Consider the following 23170-nt stretch of genomic DNA (forward strand, 5'->3'; position numbering starts at 1 on the left):
GTTGATGGCTATTCGGAGTGTTGTTGGGCTAGGATTGGTTTGGAATTGTGTTATTATGCATTATTACTGTATTATGAGTTACTTTATATATTTAATACAGATTCTGTTGCAACATCAAAGTCAGAATTATCTGATAGTGGGGCAGTGGGACCATCTATAACAAGATGCCAAGCAAATATTTAGCAATATCAAAATCTGCCTAGCAACAAGTGACCATTTAAACATGTTACCATATATATTTGGTCTACATTGCTGCAACAGCTTACCTGTGAAAAACGTCATTTGTACATATTGTTTGGGTAGCACATCTGCCACACAGTCAAAGGTTGTGGGTTCAACTCTAAACTGGGATTTTTATCCCACATGAGTGTGCGCGCAAATGTGTGTCCTGTGATTGATTGATTGATTACCAGTCCATAGTCAGCTGGGATAAGCGCCAGCTCACCTGGGACCCTGAACAGGATTAGCAGGCGTGCAGGTATACCTGGCATGTGCATTGTGGTTATCGTAGTGGTGGTGATTAGAGTAGTGGTCGTCTCCTCTTCTATGGGCACGAAGGACATGCGGTTTCTCGATCCAATGTGGCCTCCAGTAGAGGATGATCCTAACGCCGTGGTCAGCAGTCCTGGCGAAATGACCGTGGCGGTAGACTCGCTGCGCCTGACTCCGGGCGCCGCCTGTGTCGGATTGGTGGTAGTGCCTGCTGAGGTTTCATTACAGATAATGTCATCCTCAATGGCTGCTCGCCCATATCGTACATGACAATGCCCATAAAAATCAATCATAGTACCCGCGGTAGTAGAAGCCTCAGCCAAGTATTCTTTACTCTGTAGGGCCGCGTGGATCAGGTCACCGAGAGGATATGAGTCAGGCGGCGATGTTGGTGATGTGTCAGTCTCAGGATTCATAAAGCTCATGCCTACGTCACCAGAAAAAGCAAAACCAACTTTAATACACCGGTTTTAAACTCAAGGCCTCTTACATCATTTAACGTGGTCTGCCACATCATTTAATTAATTATTGACATCACTGAGATAATGCTTCTTCGCTCTGACCATAGTATCAGAGCAGTCATACTGGAAATACACGCAAAATGTGCTGTCCATCATTCATAATCCTGATATAAGATATGTTTTCCTTATTTATATGCATTCTAAGTCATGAATAAATAAATACATACTTGGTCTATCAATGGGGGCTCTCTATTTCGCTCACAAAACCCTTTAAATAACCATCCAAAACCCGCCAACAATACTCGTCATTCATGTTGTGACCTAAATATTGACCAAAAATTAGCGATGTTGTTATTATAAGTGCTAACGCAGACTATTTTTTAGTGCCGCAATTATACAAACAGCTAAGTAGCCCTGTGCTCCTTTACTGTGAGTCAGCAGCAATGTCCTGCTACTCCCGCGTCATCGGGTCTCGGCTCGTCAAAGTTATGCCTCTCATTTGGATATTAAGAGGATTTAGCCATGAATCTAGGAATTGTTCATCTGTGACATTCAACTCATACCCGCAGATAGAGACAACACACACACACACACACACACGCAACTGAAGACAGTGTCTGCAGGAAGACTTTTCCTTGTTAACCCTTCATGTGGATCATAAATAATTATTCATACAAACGGGAAGATATGGACATCCTATAAGTTGTCATCGAAGTAAAAGCAAACATTGTACAGTAAACTATCGTTTTATTATCTTTGTAGTTTGTATTTCTTCTTTAGCACATAGCAATACTGCTACATGATGCTATAATGTTTTACTAAAGCTGGATCTGTTTATCTGAGCTTGTAAACTTGTAGAACAGGATCAACAATATAAGGTTTTGGATCATAATTGTTCCCCAAGTAATTGTTGTTGGCTCTCACAAAGTCTGCATGACTTGCATATTTTCTGGTGGGGAAGGGATCCACGGTTCCTAACTCTATGTCACACTGGTTCCTCATTATCTCTCAAAATGCCTCGGGAATCTCTGTGAGATTAATACTATTTTGATCATATCTATTTACTCGCAAAGTTTGTAAGTCTTTCGGCGTCATAAATCCGATATATATGATAACAGCTTCAATATAGAGGCAACTTGGTTTTCCACTCTACTGGTACTTTAATGTGGCCCGCCGCTTCATTTTATGGGCCCAGTCTGCTACGTATATAATTTTACGCGGTCCAGCAAATTTTTTGTGTTAACGGCCACATCATTTATTATGGACACCTGCATTATTCATGTAGCTCGCCACATCATTTATAGGGTCTCCCACATAATTTTATTAGGTCTTCCACATCATTATATGGGATCCGCCTTATTATTTTATAGGGTTCACCAAGTCATTCTATGCGGCCCGCCACATTATTTTATGTGGCCCGCCACATGCTTTTTATGTGTCCCGCCATGCTATTTAAAACAGCCCACCACATTGTGATAATAACAATAATAATAATAATAATTATGGACTGGATTTATATTGTGCTTTTTTTTGTGAATTAAAGCGGGTTACACTGAGAATTCATCATTCATTCACTCCACAGTCACACACTAGTGGTGGTACGACAAGCTATATTTGTAGCCACAGCTGCCCTAGGGTAGACTTACATCATTTAATTTGACCCACCACGTCATTTTACCGTAAGTAGCCTGTGAAAGGCTGGAAATAGTAAAGCACTTTGTGGCTAAATGTATTTGTTCCTTCAATTTGCACACAATTACACATGTTGTACACTTTTGTCATGATCTCTCATGACAAGTATTATTTGTTTCTGTTTTTTTATTTTCTGTCAGGTGCTCTTATTTTTGTTTCCATTTCTGTTTTGCTAGTACTTCTTCTGCATGAGTGCTGGCTGCCTCACTATATACTACATGGCTGCCAATCAGGATGCTTTGAACCTCCATGCAGCATACCTTTCTTTATGCTTGATATATCTTTTTTGTCTTTTTGTGCAATTCCCTTCTGCATTAGTTTTGATTTCCAATACTTTTTACCTGCTGTCTCTACATCCTAAGGGTCTAGATCACTACCAGACGGCAACAACTTCCATATTATCTGGTCATGCAGCAAGATGTTCCAAGCTTATTTTGGTTATAAAAAATAAATGCTTATAAATAAACACCTGTCACCTTATCAATCAATCAATCAATCAATCAATCAATCAATGTTTATTTACATAGCCCTAAATCACAAGTGTCTCAGAGGGCTGCACAAACCACAACAACATCCTCGGTAGGGCCCACATAAAGGCAAGGAAAAACTCACCCAAGTGGGACGTCGGTGACAGTGACTATGAGAAACCTTGGAGAGGACCACATATAGCCCGCAGACTTTTTTTGGGCTCTGGGAATCACTAATAAGCCGGAGTCCTTTGAACGCAGATTTCTTGCCGGGACATATGGTACAATACAATCGGCAAGATAGGCTGGAGCTAGACTGTGTAGTTTTTTTTATACCTAAGTAGTAAAACCATAAAGTCACATCTTAAGTGCACAGAAAGCCAGTGCAGGTGAGCCAGTACAGGCGTAATATGATCAAACTTTCTTGTATTGGTCAAAAGTCTAGCAGCCCCATTTTGTACCAACTGTAATCTTTTAATGCTAGACATGGGGAGACCCCAAAATAATACGTTACAGTAATCGAGGCGAGACGTAACAAACGCATGGATAAAGATCTCAGCGTCATCAGTGGACAAAATGGAGCGAATTTTAGCGATATTACAGAGATGAAAGAAGGCCGTTTTAGTAACGAGAGAGTTGGGTCGAAGATAATACCCACATTTCTTTACCGAGTCGCCTTGTTTAATTGTTTGGTTGTCAAATATTAAAATTGTATAATTAAATAGGAGGTCGGTGTCTAGCAGGACCGATAATCAGCATTTCCGTTTTTTTGGCTTTGAGTTGCAAAAAGTTAGCGGACATCCATTGTTTAATTTCATTAAGACATGCCTCCAGATGACTACAATCCGGCGTGTTGGTCAGCTTCAGGGGCATGTAGAGTTACAATTATAAACCAAGTTATCCATCAATATGTTAGTAAATATATAATTAACCAGAACAGCAAATTGTGTAATGAGGCCATTCTTAATTTCCCCTCTGAGATTATTAGAGTACTTCTGATTCTCACTAAACGTTTGTATTCATAAATATTCACTGTTAGAAGTGGCCCTCTGGGGCAGCCACACTTCGCAACACCGTTTGACCCTTCTTGTACAAATTTAAAGGTGATTTGACCCTGAATGGAAGAATGTACTCTTTTCTGTTGACATTGTTTAAAAGGTACTTAAAACACATTTGTTTTAGTGTGCATTCCTGTAATATTAAATGTTTTATTATCAATTATTTTATTATTTTAATAGTAATATTTATTACTTATTTGCTTTGTTTCTGTTGTCGCATCACGCTGAAGACTAATTTTGACAAACAATTACACAAGGCGAATCGGTAAAGAATCTGGGTATTATCTTCGACCCAACTCTCTCGTTTGAGTCACACATTGAGAGTGTGACTAAAACGACCTTCTTTCATCTCCACGATATCGCTAAAATGTGTTCCATTTTGTCTACCAGCGACGCTGAGATCATTATTCATGCGTTCGTTAAGTCTCGTCTCGATTACTGTAGCGTATTATTTTCAGGTCTCCCTATGTCTAGCATTAAAAGATTATAGTTGGTACAAAATGCGGCTGCTAGACTTTTGACAAGAACCAGAAAGTTTGATCATATTACGCCTGTACTAACTCACCTGCACTGGCTTGCTGTGCACTTAAAATGTGACTTTAAGGTTTTACTAATACGTACGTATAAAATACTACACAGTCTAGCTCTATCGTATCTTGCTGATTGTATTGTACCATATGTCCCGGCAAGAAATCTGCGTTCAAAGAACTCTGGCTTATTAGTGATTCCCAGAGCCCAAAAAAAGTCTGCAGGCTTCAGAGTGTTTTGTATTTAGGCTCCAGTACTCTGGAATGCCCTCCCGGTAACAGTTAGAGATACTACCTCCGTAGAAGCATTTAAGTCCCATCTTAAAACTCATTTGTATACTCTAGCCTTTAAATAGACCCCCCTTTCGGACCAGTTGATCTGCCGTTTCTTTTCTGCTCTGCCCCCCTCTCCTTCGTGGAGGGGAGGGCACATATTCGGTGACCACAGATGAGGCGATAGATGTCCAAAGTCGGGACCCAGGGTGGACCACTCATCTGTACGTCAGTTGGGGACGTCTCTGCACTGCTGACCTGTCTCCGCTCAAGATGATCTCCTGCTGGCCCCACTATGGACTGGACTCTCACTATTATGTTAGAGCCACTATGGACTGGACTCTCACTATATTATGCTAAATCCACTCTCCACTCGACGTCCATTGCACCGGCTAGTGCAGCCCTTGGAGAGACACTCGTAATTTAGGGCTATACAGGTAAACATTGATTTATTGATTGATATTTTTAAATTGCACTCTTTGTATTTCAACCATGCGAAGCACTGAGAGAGGTGCTATATAAATAAATTGTACTTACTTAGTTACTAATCCAAATAAAGTTAAGCAAACCCATCCATCCATCCATTTTCTACCTCTTATTCCTTTTGGGGTCGCGGGGGAGGCTGGTGCCTATCTCAGCTACAATCAGGCGGAAGGCGGGGTACACCCTGGACAAGTCGCCACATCAACGCAGGGCCAACACAGATAGACAGACGACATTCACACTCACACACTAGGGCCAATTTAGTGTTGCCAATCAACCTATCCCCAGGTGCATGTCTTTGGAAGTGGGAGGTAGCCGGAGTACCCGGAGGGAACCCACGCGTTTATGGGGAGGACATGCAAACTCCACGCAGAAAGATCCCCAGCCCGGGATTGAACCCTGACTACTCGTGAGGCAGACGCACTAACCCCTCTGCAACCGTGAAGCCCAGTTAAGCAAACCTCACAACACTATTCTCCAAACACACGTTTGCGGTTACCTGAAACTAGGTGGATTATGGTGAAGGACAGTATCACAGAAAGGTGTGTGAACCCCATGGCTCTGACTGGAAACCTGAAAATAAAAACAAAAAAACATTACATGCATTTTACCGATGAGGGTTATAGAAACACTTCCCGAAAAGTCCAACTCGTACTGTACTCCTATTTCAAATATACTGACTTGTGAATGCATATGAATGGAGAATGCAGGTATTACATTGACATCACCAAGTCTATTTTTTTATGTAAACAATGTCGAAGCTCATTTTGACACACTGCAGATGCATCTTACAAGTGCAGCTCAAAAAACAGGTGCAAAAAGAAAAACCTCTTTAAAAACATACATGCACATGCTTCCCTCCTGCGTCCCCTCCAAAAAAAACAAAAAAACAAACATGCAAACGCATGTCCAAAAATGCGTTTATTTTCCCACATATCCACACAATGTGTGCATGCACCTAATTATATTTATTTTTTACAACAATGCACATGCTAAAACATCTGTCATCTGAGGCGTTTCCTCGGTGAAAATACCACCAGGCTGGCGTGTCAGAAAATGATGGGGGGCTCTGCAAGGCAGCATCCCTCGCAACCATTTTGGGTATGAATGTTTTAAGACTAAAAGAGAGCAAAAAGAAAAAAAGCATGCACGTTCCTTACCCTTTTTTTGAAGGCGCCTATGATGGGTTCGTTAGACCGGATCCTGTTGCTTAAGGCCCCGTCAACACGCTGCCGAGGTGTCCCCTATTGCTGCCCACGGACCGCTTGACGCATTCGGCTGTGATATGGGGGGCTTCTTCTGTGCCTGTGGAGGCGCCAGGCGCACTCTAGTGGCCATGTGCTGTAACTGCAGGGAAACGCAGGGCAAAAAATAAATAAAAAAAATAAAGGAAAAATATTAAGATCCAGCCCAGGAGGAGCGGTGCGTGTGAGCCAGCTCGGCGACCATTTATCAAGGTAATGTTGTCGAGGAATGTGCATTTGCGCGGCTGCATGTTGTGGTGTGCGGGTGTTTTGCAAAAAATAAAAAATAAAAATAAAAAAGGGCGGACGTTTGCGCCGGTTGTGTTGTGCTCGCTCAGAGCAACACAAAATGAAGGATGGAGTGCAAGACAAAACGATTTGTGGACACCTAACGCATGAGGACGCATTTCTCTAAACACATCTGCTCTTCGTAACAATTTATATTTTCATCATTTTTTTTTTAACCACAGCCCCCTTATTTCGACATTTCACTCACTGGCACACAACTTTACGAGCTACTGTAAAAAAAAGGAGCGAGCTCAAATTTTACAGCCATCTTGTCAGACCCCTAAATGTGCATATAGGATTGAGTTGTTATCAATAAACACCCGAACGCAGATCAAAAGCTTTTAATTTGCCCTACCAAACATGATAATGATGACAATAATGATGACAGAAGAGTTTTCCTAATGGAGGAGGAGCTTAATGGGCAATAAAGCTTGCCTTCTAAATTATGGAACTTGTGTTCCAATCCCATTCAGGGTGAATGGTAACTTAAAGGCCTACTGAAACCCACTACTACCCACCACGCAGTCTGATAGTTTATAGATCAATGATGAAATATTAACGTTGCAACACATGCCAATACGGCCGGTTTAGTTTACTAAATTAAAATTTTAAATTTCCCGCAGAGTTTCCTGTTGAAAACGTGTGGAATGATGACGTTATTGGTTGGAGGGGACATATTAGCACAGGACCACTTACGGCAAAAAGTCGTCTCTTTTCATCGCGCAATTACACAGTATTTTGGACATCTGTGTTGCTGAATCTTTTGCAATTTGTTCAATTAATATTGGAGAAGTCACAGTAGAAAGATGGAGGTGGGAATCTTTTAGCCTTTAGCCACAGTGTTTCCTTGTTTAAAATTCCCGGAGGTGAAGGTTTACTATGGATCAGAGCGGTCAAGTGAACATGGATCCCGACTACATGTCAACAAGCAGTTTTCGGTGAGGAAATGGTGGTAATAAGTCGCCTCTTACCGGAGATCAGCGGAGCTTCTGTCCTGCTGCAGCTTCATGACTTCGCTCAGACTGCCGTCAACACACCCGTGGCCACACCCCTCCGACTATCAGGTACTATTTAACTCACTAAAACACTAGCAACACAATAGAAAGATAAGGGATTTCCCAGAATTATCCTAGTAAATGTGTCTAAAAACATCTGAATCGCTCCCAATGCAATCGCCTTTTTTTTCTCTAGTCCTTCACTCTAAATTTTATCATCCACGAATCTTTCATCCTTGCTCAAATTAATGAGGAAATTGTCGCTTTCTCGGTCCGAATAGCTCTTGCTGCTGGAGGCTCACATTATAAACAATGTGAGGATGTGAGGAGCCCTACAACCCATGACGTCACGCCCACATCGTCTGCTACTTCCGGTAAAGGCAAGGCTTTTTTATTAGCGACCAAAAGTTGCAAACTTAACGCCGATGTTCTCTACTAAATCCTTTCAGCAAAAATATGGCAATATCGCAAAATGATCAAGTATGACACATAGAATGGACCTGCTATCCCCGTTTAAATAGGAAAATCTCATTTCAGTAGGCCTTTAAAGTCAAATATTATTTATTTGTATATTATGTATATGAGCTTAATGTGTTCTGTTTGCATCTCAAATCATTGTCTCCCATTAAAATGAGTTGAAATCAATTGTGCTTGTACCCCAAACCACCACACATTTTACATGCCTTGAAAAAAGAAAAACATATAGAAAATAAATATTGTATAAAAAACAATATAGTAGAATGTAGTACAAACAACCACAGTAGTTTTATGAAGTAGTGTAATAATGATTTACCTTGGAGAGTGGACTTCTACAGAATCTCATTTTAGTTGCTTCTCAGTCAAACACACCATCAGCAGCTTTTCAGTATTTTCATGTACAGATGTCCACCGTTTAGATCTGGGGTCAGCAACTCATGACTCTTTAGTGCCGCCCTAAATACAAGATTGAAAATGGAAAATGATGGTGGAAAAATACAATGAAACGCAACAGTTCATTTACATCTAAAATCTTCCAATTCTTCTTTATCATTTTGTCCACCAAAAGTTTCATACTGTCTGTGAATGCACAAAAGTGCGCTTTGTGGAGGTTATTGACTTTTTCGAGTGCAAATCAGGCATATTTGGTCAGTGCATGACTGCAAGATAATCGAGGCTAACATGCTATTTATTTAGGCTCGCTGTATGTACATATTGCATCATTATGCCTCATTTGTAGGTATATTTGAGGTCATTTAATATCCTTTACTTTTTATCCTCTTTGTATATAATTCAGTTTTTCATTTCTCATGGCACATTATCTGTATGTAATATTGGCTGCATTTCACAGAGTTGTTTGTGTGCCATGTTGTTCCAGACCTCAGGAAACATTAACTAGTTTGCCAAACTCTGTCAACGAAGAATTGCTTCAGCCTGCGACAAACAGTCATTTTGATAGTAGGCTATTACAGCAAATATAGACACATCAAGTGTTGCCTTCATTATAAGACTTATATACGGCTTTTCATTTTTTGCGGCTCCAGACAGATAGGTTTTTTGTACTTTTGGTCCAATATGGCTCTTTCAACGTTTTGGGTTGCCGACCCCTTGTTTAGATATTTTAACATCCTTGGTTATGGCCTTATCAACTCATTCTACTTCAGTATTTTGCAGACTAGCAGTGATACGCTCAAATTGCTTTGGCAAGTTGTTTTTAATGATTTTTTTCCTTCGGTTATATCAATATCAACTTCATCTTTTCAGCACTGCCCTTCATGCTCACTTTCTTCCTTTCCATGGTTGAAGAAACCAAGTTTTGTCGATCTTTAGCTAAAAGCTATTTCTAGCAAGTAAGAGCAGATGTTTTTGGGCGGATCTTACAGGGTTCACTGTGACTTTTGCTAGGTCAACTGATGGCGGGGATTCTTGGAACTGAAATTTTAGCTTGTGATTTCAAGCATAACAATTAAGTGAGAGGCATCTCATTTCTAAAACAGTCTGAAGTTTAGGTTCCACTGTTTTATATTACTACTTTTTTTTGCTTTTACGATATTGCCTACATTATCAATCAATCAAAAGTCATTTTTTCAAAGCCCCTTACATCAGCTATAACTTAACGGAAGTGCTATACAACAGTGGTTCTCAACCTTTTTTCAGTGATGTACCCCCTGTGAACATTTTTCAAGTACCCTCTAATCAGAGCAAAGCATTTTTGGTTGAAAAAAAGAGATAACGAAGTAAAATACAGCACTACGTCATTAGTTTCTGATTTATTAAATTGTATAACAATGCAAAATATTGCTCATTTGTAGTGGTCTTTCTTGAACTATTTGGAAAAAAATAAAAAAAATAACTAAAAACTTGTTGAACAATAAACTAATGATTCAATTATAAATAAAGATTTTTACACATACGTAGAAGTAATCATCAACTTAAAGTGTCCTCTTCAGGGATTGTAATAGAGATCCGTCTGGATTCATGAACTTAATTCTAAACATTTCTTCCCAAAAAAAGAAATCTTTATCAATATTTATGGAACATGTCCACAAAAAAATCTAGCTGTCAAAACTGAATATTGCATTGTTGCATTTCTTTTCACAGTTTGTGAACTTACATTCATATTTTTTTGAAGTATCTTTCAATAAATATATTTATAAAAGATTTTTGAATTGTTGCTGTTTTTAGAATATTTAAAACAAATCTCACGTACCCCTTGGCATACCTTCAAGTACCCCCAGGGGTACGCGTACCCCCATTTGACAACCACTGCTATACAACACTGCGAGAAAGACAGAGCATAGAACAGGAGCACATAATAAAGATAATAAAGCAATACAGACAATATGAAATAAAGTTAAAATTAATAAAAGTGTCAACGTAATTTTAAGTATCAAATGCAGCTCGGAACAAATAAGTCTTAAGTTTAGTCCTGAACAAATGTAAATCTCTGATGGTCCGTATACTTCAGCTGGTAAGAGCTCGACTTGCGTAATGGATGTTGAAGAGTATATATTCTGCACTTCTTGTAAGGTATATTTTATTATTGTATTATATTCATATTTATAACGTAAGTTTGACACTGCATGACCTTTTTTTGTTTCAATTTGTTTCTTATGTCTGTACAGCACTTTGGCCAACTGGGGTTGTTTTTAACTGTGTTATATGAATAAATAAACTGAACTGTCTGCTGAGAAAAATATATTTTCTAAATGGTTGATTATTCAAACCATTCGCTGTATATGTTTATTACTGGGGTTGTATTCATCCATCTTATACTTAGAGCACGCTGTGAAATAAACGAGCACAGTGTTGTGACTGTTGTGTGGGTTTCCTGTACAACAAGCATTACATAATACCGTATGCAGCTTAAATGCATCATTTAATCACTTTGGCTTCAATTTAGTCTGCATAGTAATACTCTTACTTTCTGATAGTTTGCCTGTCTATAGTTTTGTTACTTTCATTCATATGTGAAGGAAATACAGGTTATATGCATTTGATCTTCCAGATCAGATTTTGCTTTTAGAAATTAAAAACATCTACTCTTAATTATCAGTTATTGCTGTGAAATATGTAGATGTCTTGCATATTTACTTTGCTCAGTAAGACACAAACGACCACTTATGTGAGGTTGTAACCTGCCAAAGCCACTAGAACAGTGTTGGTCAGTCGACTATGACCCAACATGGATGATTTATGCCTCATGCAGGATTGCCCTCAGCACCCTGCAAGCCAGAAGGGGATTAAATAAAGAATATAAGTAAACGAGACAGACCGACGTCCCTTTCAGGCTTTGCTTGGTAGTAAACAGTAGAGATGGGATTAATGGCTCTTTGAAGGGATCGTGAGGAACGGTTACTTCCAAAGGGCCCTTCGAAAGCCTGGCTCGTTATATTTTTTTATTTTTATTTTTTTAATAGAAATACCTTGTTTTCATCTAGCAAACAACCAACTGGTATAAAATAAGATTTCGATCAAAGTAATCCAAATTTACACTTTCCAAAAATATATACTCAATTGATGGGATTATTCTGAAATATTGATAATAATTTGTCTTACGTTTCTATCAGAAAAAAATCCATAAATTTGTCAAGGAAATTGCCTAAAATAGTGATGTGTATTGCATCCTCATGTGATAATATACAGTACAGGCCTAATGTTTGTACACACCTTCTCATTCAATGTTTTTATTTTAATTTATTTTCATGACTATTTACATTGTAGATTGTCACTGAAGGCATCACAACTATAAATGGAGACATTTATAGTTATGTACTTAAAGGCCTACTGAAACCCACTACTACCCACCACGCAGTCTGATAGTTTATATATCAATGATGAAATATTAACATTGCAACACAAGCCAATACGGCCTTTTTAGTTTACTTAATTACAATTTTAAATTTCCTGGGAGTTTCGTCTTGAAAACATCGTGTAATGATGACGTGTACGCAAGACGTCACGGGATTTAAGGAAATATGAGCGCTGCACACACACACAGCTAAAAGTCGTCTGCTTTAACAGCATAATTACACAGTATTTTGGAGATCTGTGTTGCTAAATCTTTTGCAATTTGTTCAATTCAAATTGGAGAAGTCACAGTAGAAAGAAGAAGTTGGGAAACTTTAGCCTTTAGCCACACAAACACACGGTGATTCCTTGTTTAAAATTCCTGGAGGTGAAACTTTCCTACGGATCAGAGCGCGGTCAAGCAAACATGGATCCCGACCACTTGTCAACCAGCAGGTTTTGGTAAGAAAATTGTGGTTAAAAAGTCAGTTCTTACCAGAGAAAAGCTGAGCTTGTGCCGTAGCTGTCGTCGATTCCCCTGAGACACTGCATGTCAAGACACCCGTGGAGACACCCTTCCGACTATCAGGTAATATTAAACTCACTAAAACACTAGCAACACAATAGAAAGATAAGGGATTTCCCAGAATTATCCTAGTAAATAAATGTCTCTAAAAACACCGGAATCCGTCCCAATGCAAATCGCGTTTTTTTTTTTAAACTTTTTTTTTCAATCATTTTTTTTTCTCATCCATTGCTATCAATATCCTCAAACACAAATCTTTCATCATCGCTCAAATTAATGGGGGTCCAAATAGCACTTTTTGTTGGAGGCTCCCATTAAAATTAATGTGAATATGTGAGGAGCCCCCACACGTGTGACGTCATCGTCTGCGACTTCCGGTGGAGGCAGGGCATTTCTCTTAACACCGAAAGTTGCGAACTTTATCGTGGATGTTCTCTACTAAATCCTTTCAGCAAAAATACGGCAATATCGCGAAATGATCAAGTATGACACATAGAATGGACCTGCTATCCCCGTTTGAATAAGAAAATCTCATTTCAGTAGGCCTTTAACAAAAAAAGGTGAAATAACTGAAAACATGATTTATATTCTTGTTTCTTCAAAACAGTCACCCTTTGCTCTGATTACTGCTTTGCACACACTTGGCATTCTCTCGATGAGCTTCAAGAGGTAGTCACCTGAAATGGGGTGTGCTTGAAGCTCATGAAGATTAAGAAAACATATTGAATGTGGAGAAGGTGTCCAAACTTTTGGCCTGTACTGTACATCACAATATACTATTTGGCATATGAATGATAATAGAACCATTTCAAAACCGATTACAAAGGCCACTAACTTAGCTGCCAACATATATGGTACTATATTGCGACATATCCGGGCGTATTATTTATCAAAACTATTAATTATCTTGGTAGTTGTTAATTTACTTTCTGTTGTAACATCATTCTATCTATACTTCTTTTAAAATGTATTAAGCATTTATTCTTCTGTTTTTTGGATATCTTGCATTAGTTATGGGCAATAATACCACACATTTGGGTATCGGCCATACCAGTGCTGATACTAATACTTAACATTTTCAAGATCATTGAATGATTTCATTGTTGATCACGATAATAATCAGGCCAAAGCAGACGGTATCAATTAAATGTTTTCAATTGTTCCTTTGGTTTGTGCCGTTAAAACCCTCCTGTGTCCAAAGACTTATTTTTTGAGTTTGTAAACAATTTTTCTGTTGATAAAAATAGCCAATCCAACCACTGTAGTACCAACCATATACTGGTACTATACTTGATATCGTTACTGTAAATATTTGTATCCATCCGCCCTCATGTTTACATTTAAAATCTCTAGCCTAGCAGTTAGTATATCTACGTTTGTGTAGTGTAACATGTTTAGCTATTACCTGTCTTTTAGTGAAAGTACTTGTAATAAAACGTTGTTTATTTGCCGTCACCCCCCCGGCATCCCTCATGTAGACCCTGGCTATGGACACCCTCCCCCGTGAAATTTGTAGTCCCTGTTTACGGTCCCTTGTGCCCCCCGTATAGTCCCAGGCTATGGTCCCTTGTCCCCCCCGTGTAGTCCCTGGCCATGGACCCTTGTCCCCCCCATATAGTCCCAGGCTATGGTCCCTTGTCCCCCCCCGTGTAGTCCCTGGCCATGGACCCTTGTCCCCCCATATAGTCCCTGGCTATTGTCCCTTCTCCCCCCAATGTGGTCCCTTACTATGGTCCCTTGTCCCCCCCTATGGACCCTTGTCCCCCCCTGTGTAGTCCCTGGCTATGGTCCCTTAAACACCCCCCCCACCCCACCCCCTGTGTAGTCCCTGGTTATGATCCCTTAATCCCCCCTTTGTACTCCCTGGTTATGGTCCCTTGTCCCCCCCCCATGTAGTCCTTGGCTATGGTCCCTGGTCTCGCCCATGTAGTCCCTGGCTATTGTCCCTTCTTCCCCCCATGTAATCCCTTGCTATGGTCCCTTGTCTCCCCCATGTAGTCCCTGGCTATGGTCCCTTGTCCCCCATGTAGTCCCTGGCTATGGTCCCTTGTCCCCCACGTGTAGTCCCTGGCCATGGTCCCTTGCCCCCCCCCACCCCCGCCCCTCCGTATAGTTCCTGGCTATGATCCCTTGTTCCCCCCGCGTAGTCCCTGGTTATGGTCCCTTGTCCTTCCCCTGTATTGTCCCTGGCTATGGTCCCTTGTCTCCCCCATGTAGTCCCTGGCTATGGTCCCTTGTCCCCCACGTGTAGTCCCTGGCTATGGTCCCTTGTCTCCCCCACCCCCGTGTAGTCCCTGGCTATGGTGTCCCCCCTTTGTAGTCCCTGGTTATTGTCCCTTGTTCCCCCTCGTGTAGTCCCTGGCTATTGTCCTCCTGGATACCATGAATTGATTAACATGGACCCCGACTTAATCAAGTTGAAAAACTTATTGGGGTGTTACCATTTAGTCGTGGAGGCGAGGATTGCGGACTTAGAAGTGGAGCACAGGGACATTAGCCACTGAGAAGAATGCTACATTGCGTTGAGGATGCATTTGTTGACTTGTCTCTGTCAACTTTGTGGGACGAAGCTAGAATGTGTCAACATGGATTATCACAATATAACGATAATATTAAAAGCTCTATCGACAGCTATTTATATCTTATATATCGCGCAACTATATCCCATCCCATGCATTGATAATGAGCTCACGATTTTGAATTTTGCCTCATCTGAAAAATCAGTTTCAACAAAACAGTTATTCTTTGGAATTTACAACACTTGATCTGTTTCTCTTTCAGTATATAAGTGCCCAATTGAAAGGATGCACTGGTCCATAAACACACCGCCCTTGCCTCCATATGTTGAGTTGGGTGTCCACTCACTGAGTGGCCTCCTATGGACGCTTCTGCTCTTGTTCCTGTGGCACTGTTACCGAATGGGCTCGGACCTCCCCTTAGTGCCTCGCGCACAAAGTGGGAAGGCAGTTTCAAGAAGATTGGCGATGTCCAGTAGCGGAAGCTGTGCTGGAAGAAAGTATAACGAACAGACCATGGAAACAGAAGAGGACGAGGAGACAGGGCAGGGATACGTCACGCCGGTGCTGAGCCATGCCTTGTTCCCAGTTCAGGCATCCACAGAGGCCAGGAAACTCTACTCAGCCCTGCAAGAATACGCTAAACGTTACAGCTGGGCGGGAATGGGCCGAATACATAAAGGCCTCCGAGAACAGGTATGAGCTTTATCTGGAAATACTGTAGCATTTTTACTGAGAAAGGATTATTCTCACTCCAGGTCAGACTGAATGATCACTCGACTATACAAAAGCCACAGCTCTTCTTCCTGCCAGATGTCCCGAGTGTTCCTTTCTTTCCACGGGATGCCCACAGGCATGACATTGAAGTATTGGAAGCCAACTATCACGTCATCCTGTCGGAGTTCCAGGCCGTGTACCAGAGGGGCGTTGACTTTAAAGTTGGCTGGACTAGTATGGGGCCTAAGGTATACAGATTGTAAATAACATGAAATCTTGATGATCTTGATAGTCACTCAGCTTTTGTATATACGGTAATTCCCGGACAATAAGCCGTTGCTTTTTCTCTCATTTGTGATCGGAATTTCTAATTTGTGAATTCATAGATCATTAATGTCCAAACTGTTTCCCCGACAAGGCCACATCAAGAAATTGAAGGATGCCGGAGATAGCTTTCATTCCCTTTTGTTCATCAAACATGTCAAAACCAATCCAATATATCCTACCGAGCCTGAGAACCAGTGTCCCTTAGCAGTTGAAATGAATACTCTTCACATTTGAACCGATACGGTAGCAATTCCCAGTAACTGGGAATTCATACCGGTGGTCAACGGTAACAATTTTTGGTACTTTTGTGAGTGTAGATGAATGTTAACTGTTTAAAAATACAATCTATTTTTAGGTAAAATTAAAAATGAGCTGATGATAACTGCCCTGTACTGTCTTGTTACATTTCTGAGTCTCATTTGCAAGTATTATATAGTAGACTTTGCATGCAGTTGCAATTCCAAGACGTTAGATTGCAGTAGTATATATGCGATGGTGTGTTGCCTCATTACGAAGTAGTCTTCGCCATTAAAGCTGAATGTGCCGGTCCAGTATTGTATTTATGCACACTTCATTAAAATAGCCATGTAAAATCGCTAAATTTAGAAATGTGGAGCCTTACTTATTTGAGCTTTTTCTATGAAGCATACTGGCTCTATTGTAATTTGTTTGCTGGCATTGACAATTGCAAATTTACCAAGAAGCCGCAAAAAGTCATCGAAATATGTTACCGTTTGATTTTAAGGGAATCTGGAAAGAGAACAAATTTTTTTCCATGCCTATAAAAGTACCGAATTCAGTACCCATCCCTACTCTTGCTCCATCCTTTAGGCACTTCTGTACTCATACAAACCCCGTTTCTATATGAGTTGGGAAATTGTGTTAGATGTAAATATAAACGGAATACAATGATTTGCAAATCCTTTTCAACCCATATTCAGTTGAATATGCTACAAAGACAACATATTTGATGCCAGCAACACGTGGCAAAGAAGTTGGGAAAGGTGGCAATACATACTAATAAAGTTGAGGAATGCTCATCAAACACTTATTTGGAACATCCCACAGGTGTGCAGGCTAATTGGGAACAGGTGGGTGCCATGATTGGGTATAAAAACAGCTTCCCAATAAATGCTCAGTCTTTCACAAGAAAGAATGAGGCGATGTACACCCCTGTGTCCACCACTGCGTGAGCAAATAGTCAACCAGTTTAAGAATAACGTTTCTCAAAGTGCAATTGCAAGAAATTTAGGGATTTCAACATCTACGGTCCATGATATCATCAAAAGGTTCAGACAATCTGGAGAAATCACTCCACATAAGCAACATGGTCGGAAATCAACATTGAATGACCGTGACCTTCGATCCCTCAGATGGCACTGTATCAAAAACCGACATCAATCTCTAAAGGATATCACCACATGGGCTCAGGAACACTTCAGAAAACCACTGTCACTAAATACAGTTGGTCGCTACATATGTAAGTGCAAGTTAAAGCTCTACTATGCAAAGCGAAAGCCACTTATCAACAACATCCTAACACGCCGCAGGCTTCTCTGGGCCTGAGATCATCTAAGATGGACTGATGCCAAGTGGAAAAGTGTTCTTTGGTCTGACGAGTCCACATTTCAAATTGTTTTTGGAAATATTTGACATCGTGTCATCCGGACCAAAGGGGAAGCGAACCATCCAGACTGTTATCGACGCAAAGTTCAAAAGCCAGCATCTGTGATGGTATGGGGGTGCATTAGTGCCCAAGGCATGGGTAACTTACACATCTGTGAAGGCACCATTAATGCTGAAAAGTACATACAGGTTTTGGAACAACATATGTTGCCATCCAAGCGCCGTCTTTTTCATGGACGCCCCTGCTTATTTCAGCAAGACAATGCCAAGCCACATTCAGTACGTTTTACAACAGCGTGGCTTCATAAAAAAAAAAGAGTGCGGGTACTTTTCTGGCCCGCCTGCAGTCCAGACCTGTCTCCAATTGAAAATGTGTGGCGCTTTATGAAGCATAAAATACGACAGCGGAGACCCCGGACTGCTGAACGACTGAAGCTCTACATAAAACAAGAATGGTAAAGAATTCCACTTTCAAAGCTTCAACAATTAGTTTCTTTAGTTCCCAAACGTTTATTGAGAGTTGTTAAAAGAAAAGGTGATGTAGGAGCCATGAAATTCTAAGTTAATTATTATTTGCAAAAAAATAAAAAATAAAGTTTATGAGTTTGAACATCAAATATTCTGTCTTTGTAGTGCATTCAATTGAATATGGGTTGAAAATTATTAGCAAATTATTGTATTCCGTTTATATTTACATCTACCACAATTTCCCAACTCATATGGAGACAGGGTTTGTAGATATATTTTAGGGCCTTGTTTTTGGCCCTGTACAAGTTACATTGCAGTCCAGTAATACAGTCGTACAGAGTGGGTACATTGCTACTATATTCTGTCAATATTTCTGGCTTTGTGAAAGAAAACACATTTATTGATGTGTTATTGATATGTCTGGGCAATGATTCAAATGTCTCTTTCAGGGCCAGGCTGTGTTTCCACTGTACAGTGCAGGCATGTGTGTGGCCGCCAACTGCCGCTCCTGTCCCTACACATACCGCACCCTGCTCTCTCTTCGCACATTTATAAGCAGCAACTCATTGGGATCTGCCGGATTCTGGTTGCTGGGGCCCGGTTCTACACGGGGAAGCTCGTACGGACCCACTAATACAAGGCTGCGTTGTCACCTAGGTCAGTAGATTAATTGATTAAGCCCAAGAGAATTGAAGGGTTGAAGCAAATTTTCGGCGATGTCGATGCACAAAATAGCTAGGAGCTAAACTAGAGAGGACCTTAAACGGAACTCTGATGGACACCAGCAGGGGATGTTTTTACTGTCATTTAAATATGTAGGCTATAAAAAAATTATGCCATATATATTAATATAAAGATATTCAGCTGTGCAAGTTCAATAATATGGTTGCTTCAATCAAAGTAAAAATTTCAAAGACTATGTTAGACACTCCCTGTCAAAAATGCAAAATGGTTAATTCCACCTGGATAGCGGCAAACTTAGCATGGATTCACTCAACACAGACATCATTACGTCATCAAAACTCACCTTTAAGCGTACACACACAGCACCAGTGTTTTGGAACAAGGATGAGGGGACAGAAAACATAAAAAAATACACTGCAGTAAACACCCCAAGGAAAAGGTTATGTACAAGTTTCAACTACACCCAATTCGAGTTAGAAACAGAGGCATCACTAGGTATTAAAGATGAGGAACCTTAAGCCCAAGGAAATGCACTAACAATAATATAATCATAATAATAATGACATAATATATTATTTTGATTTGTATTATGTAGAGATGGTAGTTCTATGTGCTTCAGATTATCTCTCCTTTCCACAAGAAAAACTTGACAGGTTTTTTTTTATCATATCTAAGTAAATAATGAAGGTCATCTGATTATTGCAATTCATATGCAGCTGAGATAGGCTCCAGCACCCTTGCGACCCCGAATGGGACAAGCGGTAGAAAATGGATGGATGGATATCCTAACCAGTCTATATTGATCTTGTTGGCACTTTTGTGTGAAAAAAACAAAACAAAACCCTCAAAAAAACCAAATATGAAAAAAAAAAAGTATCTACATATTTTGAATGGAATTTGTAACCATCCACAACATATGTTCTTGTTTTTTTAAACTTGCAAAAGACAGCTAGCAATGTGGCCAATAGGAGTTGCTGTATTCTGTTTATAAAGCGCTCTAAAAAACATCCAAAAGCCTCCATCATCGTTTTATATACACGCTGTAAATATATATGTAATGTAGTAACCAGCACATTCCTAATAATGTGTAATATTTACGTATTTTGCACATTTTAAGCATACAGCGGCGTAATAATTTCACAGACAGATCACAACACTCGCTTTTCCCTTTCACAACAGTATTACTAATCATGCAATATTGCCAAGTGTGGAATAAAATATACCAAACTTCAAACCTAACAAAACAATCACTTACTGCACAATGTTTGCTCTCACTAGGATGCCGATTGATGGGCTGTTCACATCTTCCCATTTTGATGAAGGAATAATCATAATCCCTACGAACAATTAAAAAAAAAAGTGGGCGTGTTTTCTTATCTTTATCGCCATCTCCCAGTCTAAATTGACTGTCAAAGTTGACCAACTTCTCGGTTTACGGCCACAACATTCTACCATCCAGGAGAGGTGCATGATTTATGATCTGAAAATAATGCGCTGCCTCACCAGCACAAAATGGCAATATACCAGTATAAACTAGTCCGCTCTCTTGGTATCAGGATGCCACTAAAAGTAGTTTGTCTGCTAAAGCGCACCTCCTGAAGAGCAGGGAAACGTGCAAAACAGGCTTGTAGGGATGAAATAGCCTCCAAGTTTTCTTGACCAAACGTATATAATACACAATATATTGAATATATGTCACTTGATGTAAATGGAGTATTGCCAGCCTTTTTCTATTCTTTAAGGGCTTTATTGGTGCAATAATGTACTCCCATTATCTGCATTGATAGTCACCTCGTACTTGTCGTATTTTATGCATAAAAAAAGAAAAACGTGTTCTTGTCTTATATAGGGATTGTAAATGATAGGCAAAATACCATAAAAAGGGCAGTTCCCCTATAAATAGTAAAAACTAAATTTAAGTGTTCTGTTTTAAAAAGCCGGTTTCAACCAAATCAATGCAATGGTTCGTTTTTTATTGCATGTTAACATATCAAAAGTGCATAGGGCGGCGACGTTGGGTTAGGGTGGGATGGGGTGTTCTTTAGGAGTCTTGTGCATAGGGGCCCAGAATTTGGTGCTACATCCCGTTCCCTGACAATTGAAGAGTTGGAGAACATTCTGGCAAGGTTGCTCCATCTTAGAGTTAGTACAGGTCACTACACTGTAAAAAATTTAAAACGTAGATTTTAATGGAAGCTAAATTACCTGAATTTTACCGTAAAAATAACAGTGATACAATTTTTCAAATTTCATAATTAGGTGTTAAGATCAACGTAAATTTTATGGTAAAATTTGGCCGACTGACCTGCCAGTTTTTTATCGTAAAATCAACTACCAGTAATGTTTTTTCCGTAGCAATCTTTAAATTGCTCGAACAAGACGAGACAATCACATGCACAAATAGGTAGGACGTAAACTAGAGAGGACCTAAAACAAAGCCCTGATGGACACCAGTGTTATCTGTTTGCTTTTATCACACAATATTTCCATCAGACTATACCAAAAATACCCCCAAAAAACCTTGTGTCTCTCACACAATGCTGCTAAGTGACACAGTTTAGGGTTTGTTTCTACTTAGCCCATTTTCTGCCACGATCCAGCTGGTTCGTAATCCTCTTGCCTTAAACACAGACAAGGATGGAGCGCATTGCCCTTTTTTTTTTTTTAAGCTTTAGATTGAAGACATATGCAGTAATGATTTAATTTGGGCGACAACTCACTTTTGTAGGTCTGCAAACTCCTCCTCTGTGTGAGCTAGTGGTGGGAGGAGAGCCTCAGTGCTGGTCTGAGGGACACTGCCTTTTGTTTGACGACTCATTCCTACACACAGTCTCGCACAAAGGTCAGTGAATCACACACACACCCACACACACGAGTGAAAAACTTTACCTGCACAAAAACATTCATATCCATTTTTCTTCAGCTGGATGACACTTACTATTATCTTTGAAAGGGCCCCCAGAAGCTGGACCTCGAGTCATACTCAGTGTGGACCTTTGGCATCCAAATGTGGCTGCAGCTGAGAGACAAGCATTGGACTTCATGTTCAGTCCTGATCTCTGAGGCGTGTGACTTGTCAATCCACCCTGACCTTGGACCTGATGGTTGCGCAACATGCAGAGGTGTCTAATTGGGACCCCTGCACGTTCATGCATTTCAACCCAGTCCATGGATCAGCTTCGGGAATCGCTTAAACCATTTTGCTCACACTGGAGTGGATGCCCGGTGCATGACAACATTGTTATGGTTGAACTTTTGCCGTACAAGAAAATGAGTTGTTCTTTCTATAAATCATGACGTTCCATAATATACTCACAAATGCTGTTTGCATGTGAAACGTGTCTTGTGTAATGTTGCTGCCCCAACAACCTGACATGCTATGAACGCATGGCTAACATACTGTGAAACTATCAAATAAAAATCTAAATTCTGATTCATCTTTACTTTTTAATGTAGGAAAAATGTAATCTTGAAGAAAACATTTCAAACATTTGTATGCACGTACAACACTTAAGACCTTCAGTATATCAACATGTGGAATTAAATTATAGAATTGATTAAGCAAAGAAATCAAACAATGTACAAATATGATCCGCTTCAAGAAACTCTTCAAATTTACAGTGTTTAAAAAGTACAAAGAAGAAGAACCATGATAAACATTCTGAATTGATCTCATCCATCCATTCATTTTCAAGATAATCTTACTCATTTTTATCCTATGAAATATAACTTACTTCACCAAGTATTATTTATTTGTATTGTTATTACTTATGGAGTATATTGTGAATAAATTGAAAACAGGAAGTGAACAAAAGTTTTAGCAACCGCTATGTAAAGGAAAAGGGGTGGGATTAAATAGGCTCTACTTCTTCTTACTCCTTTTCGAACATGTTGAATATAGAAACTGGAATTGTGATGTGTCATGTTGTATGCATGCATGTTCGAAATAAACTCGAACTGAAACAAATATTAGACATTTTACCCAAGTGGAAACTGAGGGCAGCAAGAACAAGGAGTGTTCTAGCAAAGTGGAGACTGTGGAGAAGAATACTATTCTAAG

At 39.9% G+C, this 23170-nt stretch overlaps 2 protein-coding genes across 4 annotated transcripts in view; one reads left to right on the forward strand and one right to left on the reverse strand.

Moving 5' to 3' along the window:
• The window catches only part of sez6l2 (seizure related 6 homolog (mouse)-like 2), a 53486-nt gene extending 46476 nt beyond the window's left edge, over window positions 1-7010 (reverse strand). For 2 of the 3 annotated variants that reach the window (XM_061884296.1, XM_061884294.1), the window contains exons 1-4: window positions 6614-7010; window positions 5953-6026; window positions 791-919; window positions 485-703 (exon numbers count right to left, since the gene is read on the reverse strand). In XM_061884296.1, the coding sequence (XP_061740280.1) occupies window positions 485-703; window positions 791-919; window positions 5953-6010 (406 nt within the window). In that variant the 5' untranslated portion in view covers window positions 6011-6026; window positions 6614-7010. The remainder of the gene's footprint in view (window positions 1-484; window positions 704-790; window positions 920-5952; window positions 6027-6613) is intronic. The other variant, XM_061884295.1, reaches the window with a different exon arrangement.
• Window positions 6833-22543, forward strand: asphd1 (aspartate beta-hydroxylase domain containing 1). The gene is made up of 6 exons (XM_061884297.1): window positions 6833-6910; window positions 15554-15984; window positions 16047-16253; window positions 18876-19083; window positions 21839-21952; window positions 22064-22543. Exons 2-6 carry the CDS (start codon window positions 15577-15579, stop codon window positions 22171-22173), a joined length of 1047 nt encoding a protein of 348 aa, XP_061740281.1. The 5' UTR covers window positions 6833-6910; window positions 15554-15576; the 3' UTR covers window positions 22174-22543.
• Window positions 22544-23170: the final 627 nt, after the last annotated feature.

This window comes from Nerophis ophidion, linkage group LG23 (genome assembly GCF_033978795.1).
Source record: "Nerophis ophidion isolate RoL-2023_Sa linkage group LG23, RoL_Noph_v1.0, whole genome shotgun sequence".
In the NCBI taxonomy this organism is placed as follows: Eukaryota; Metazoa; Chordata; class Actinopteri; order Syngnathiformes; family Syngnathidae; genus Nerophis; species Nerophis ophidion.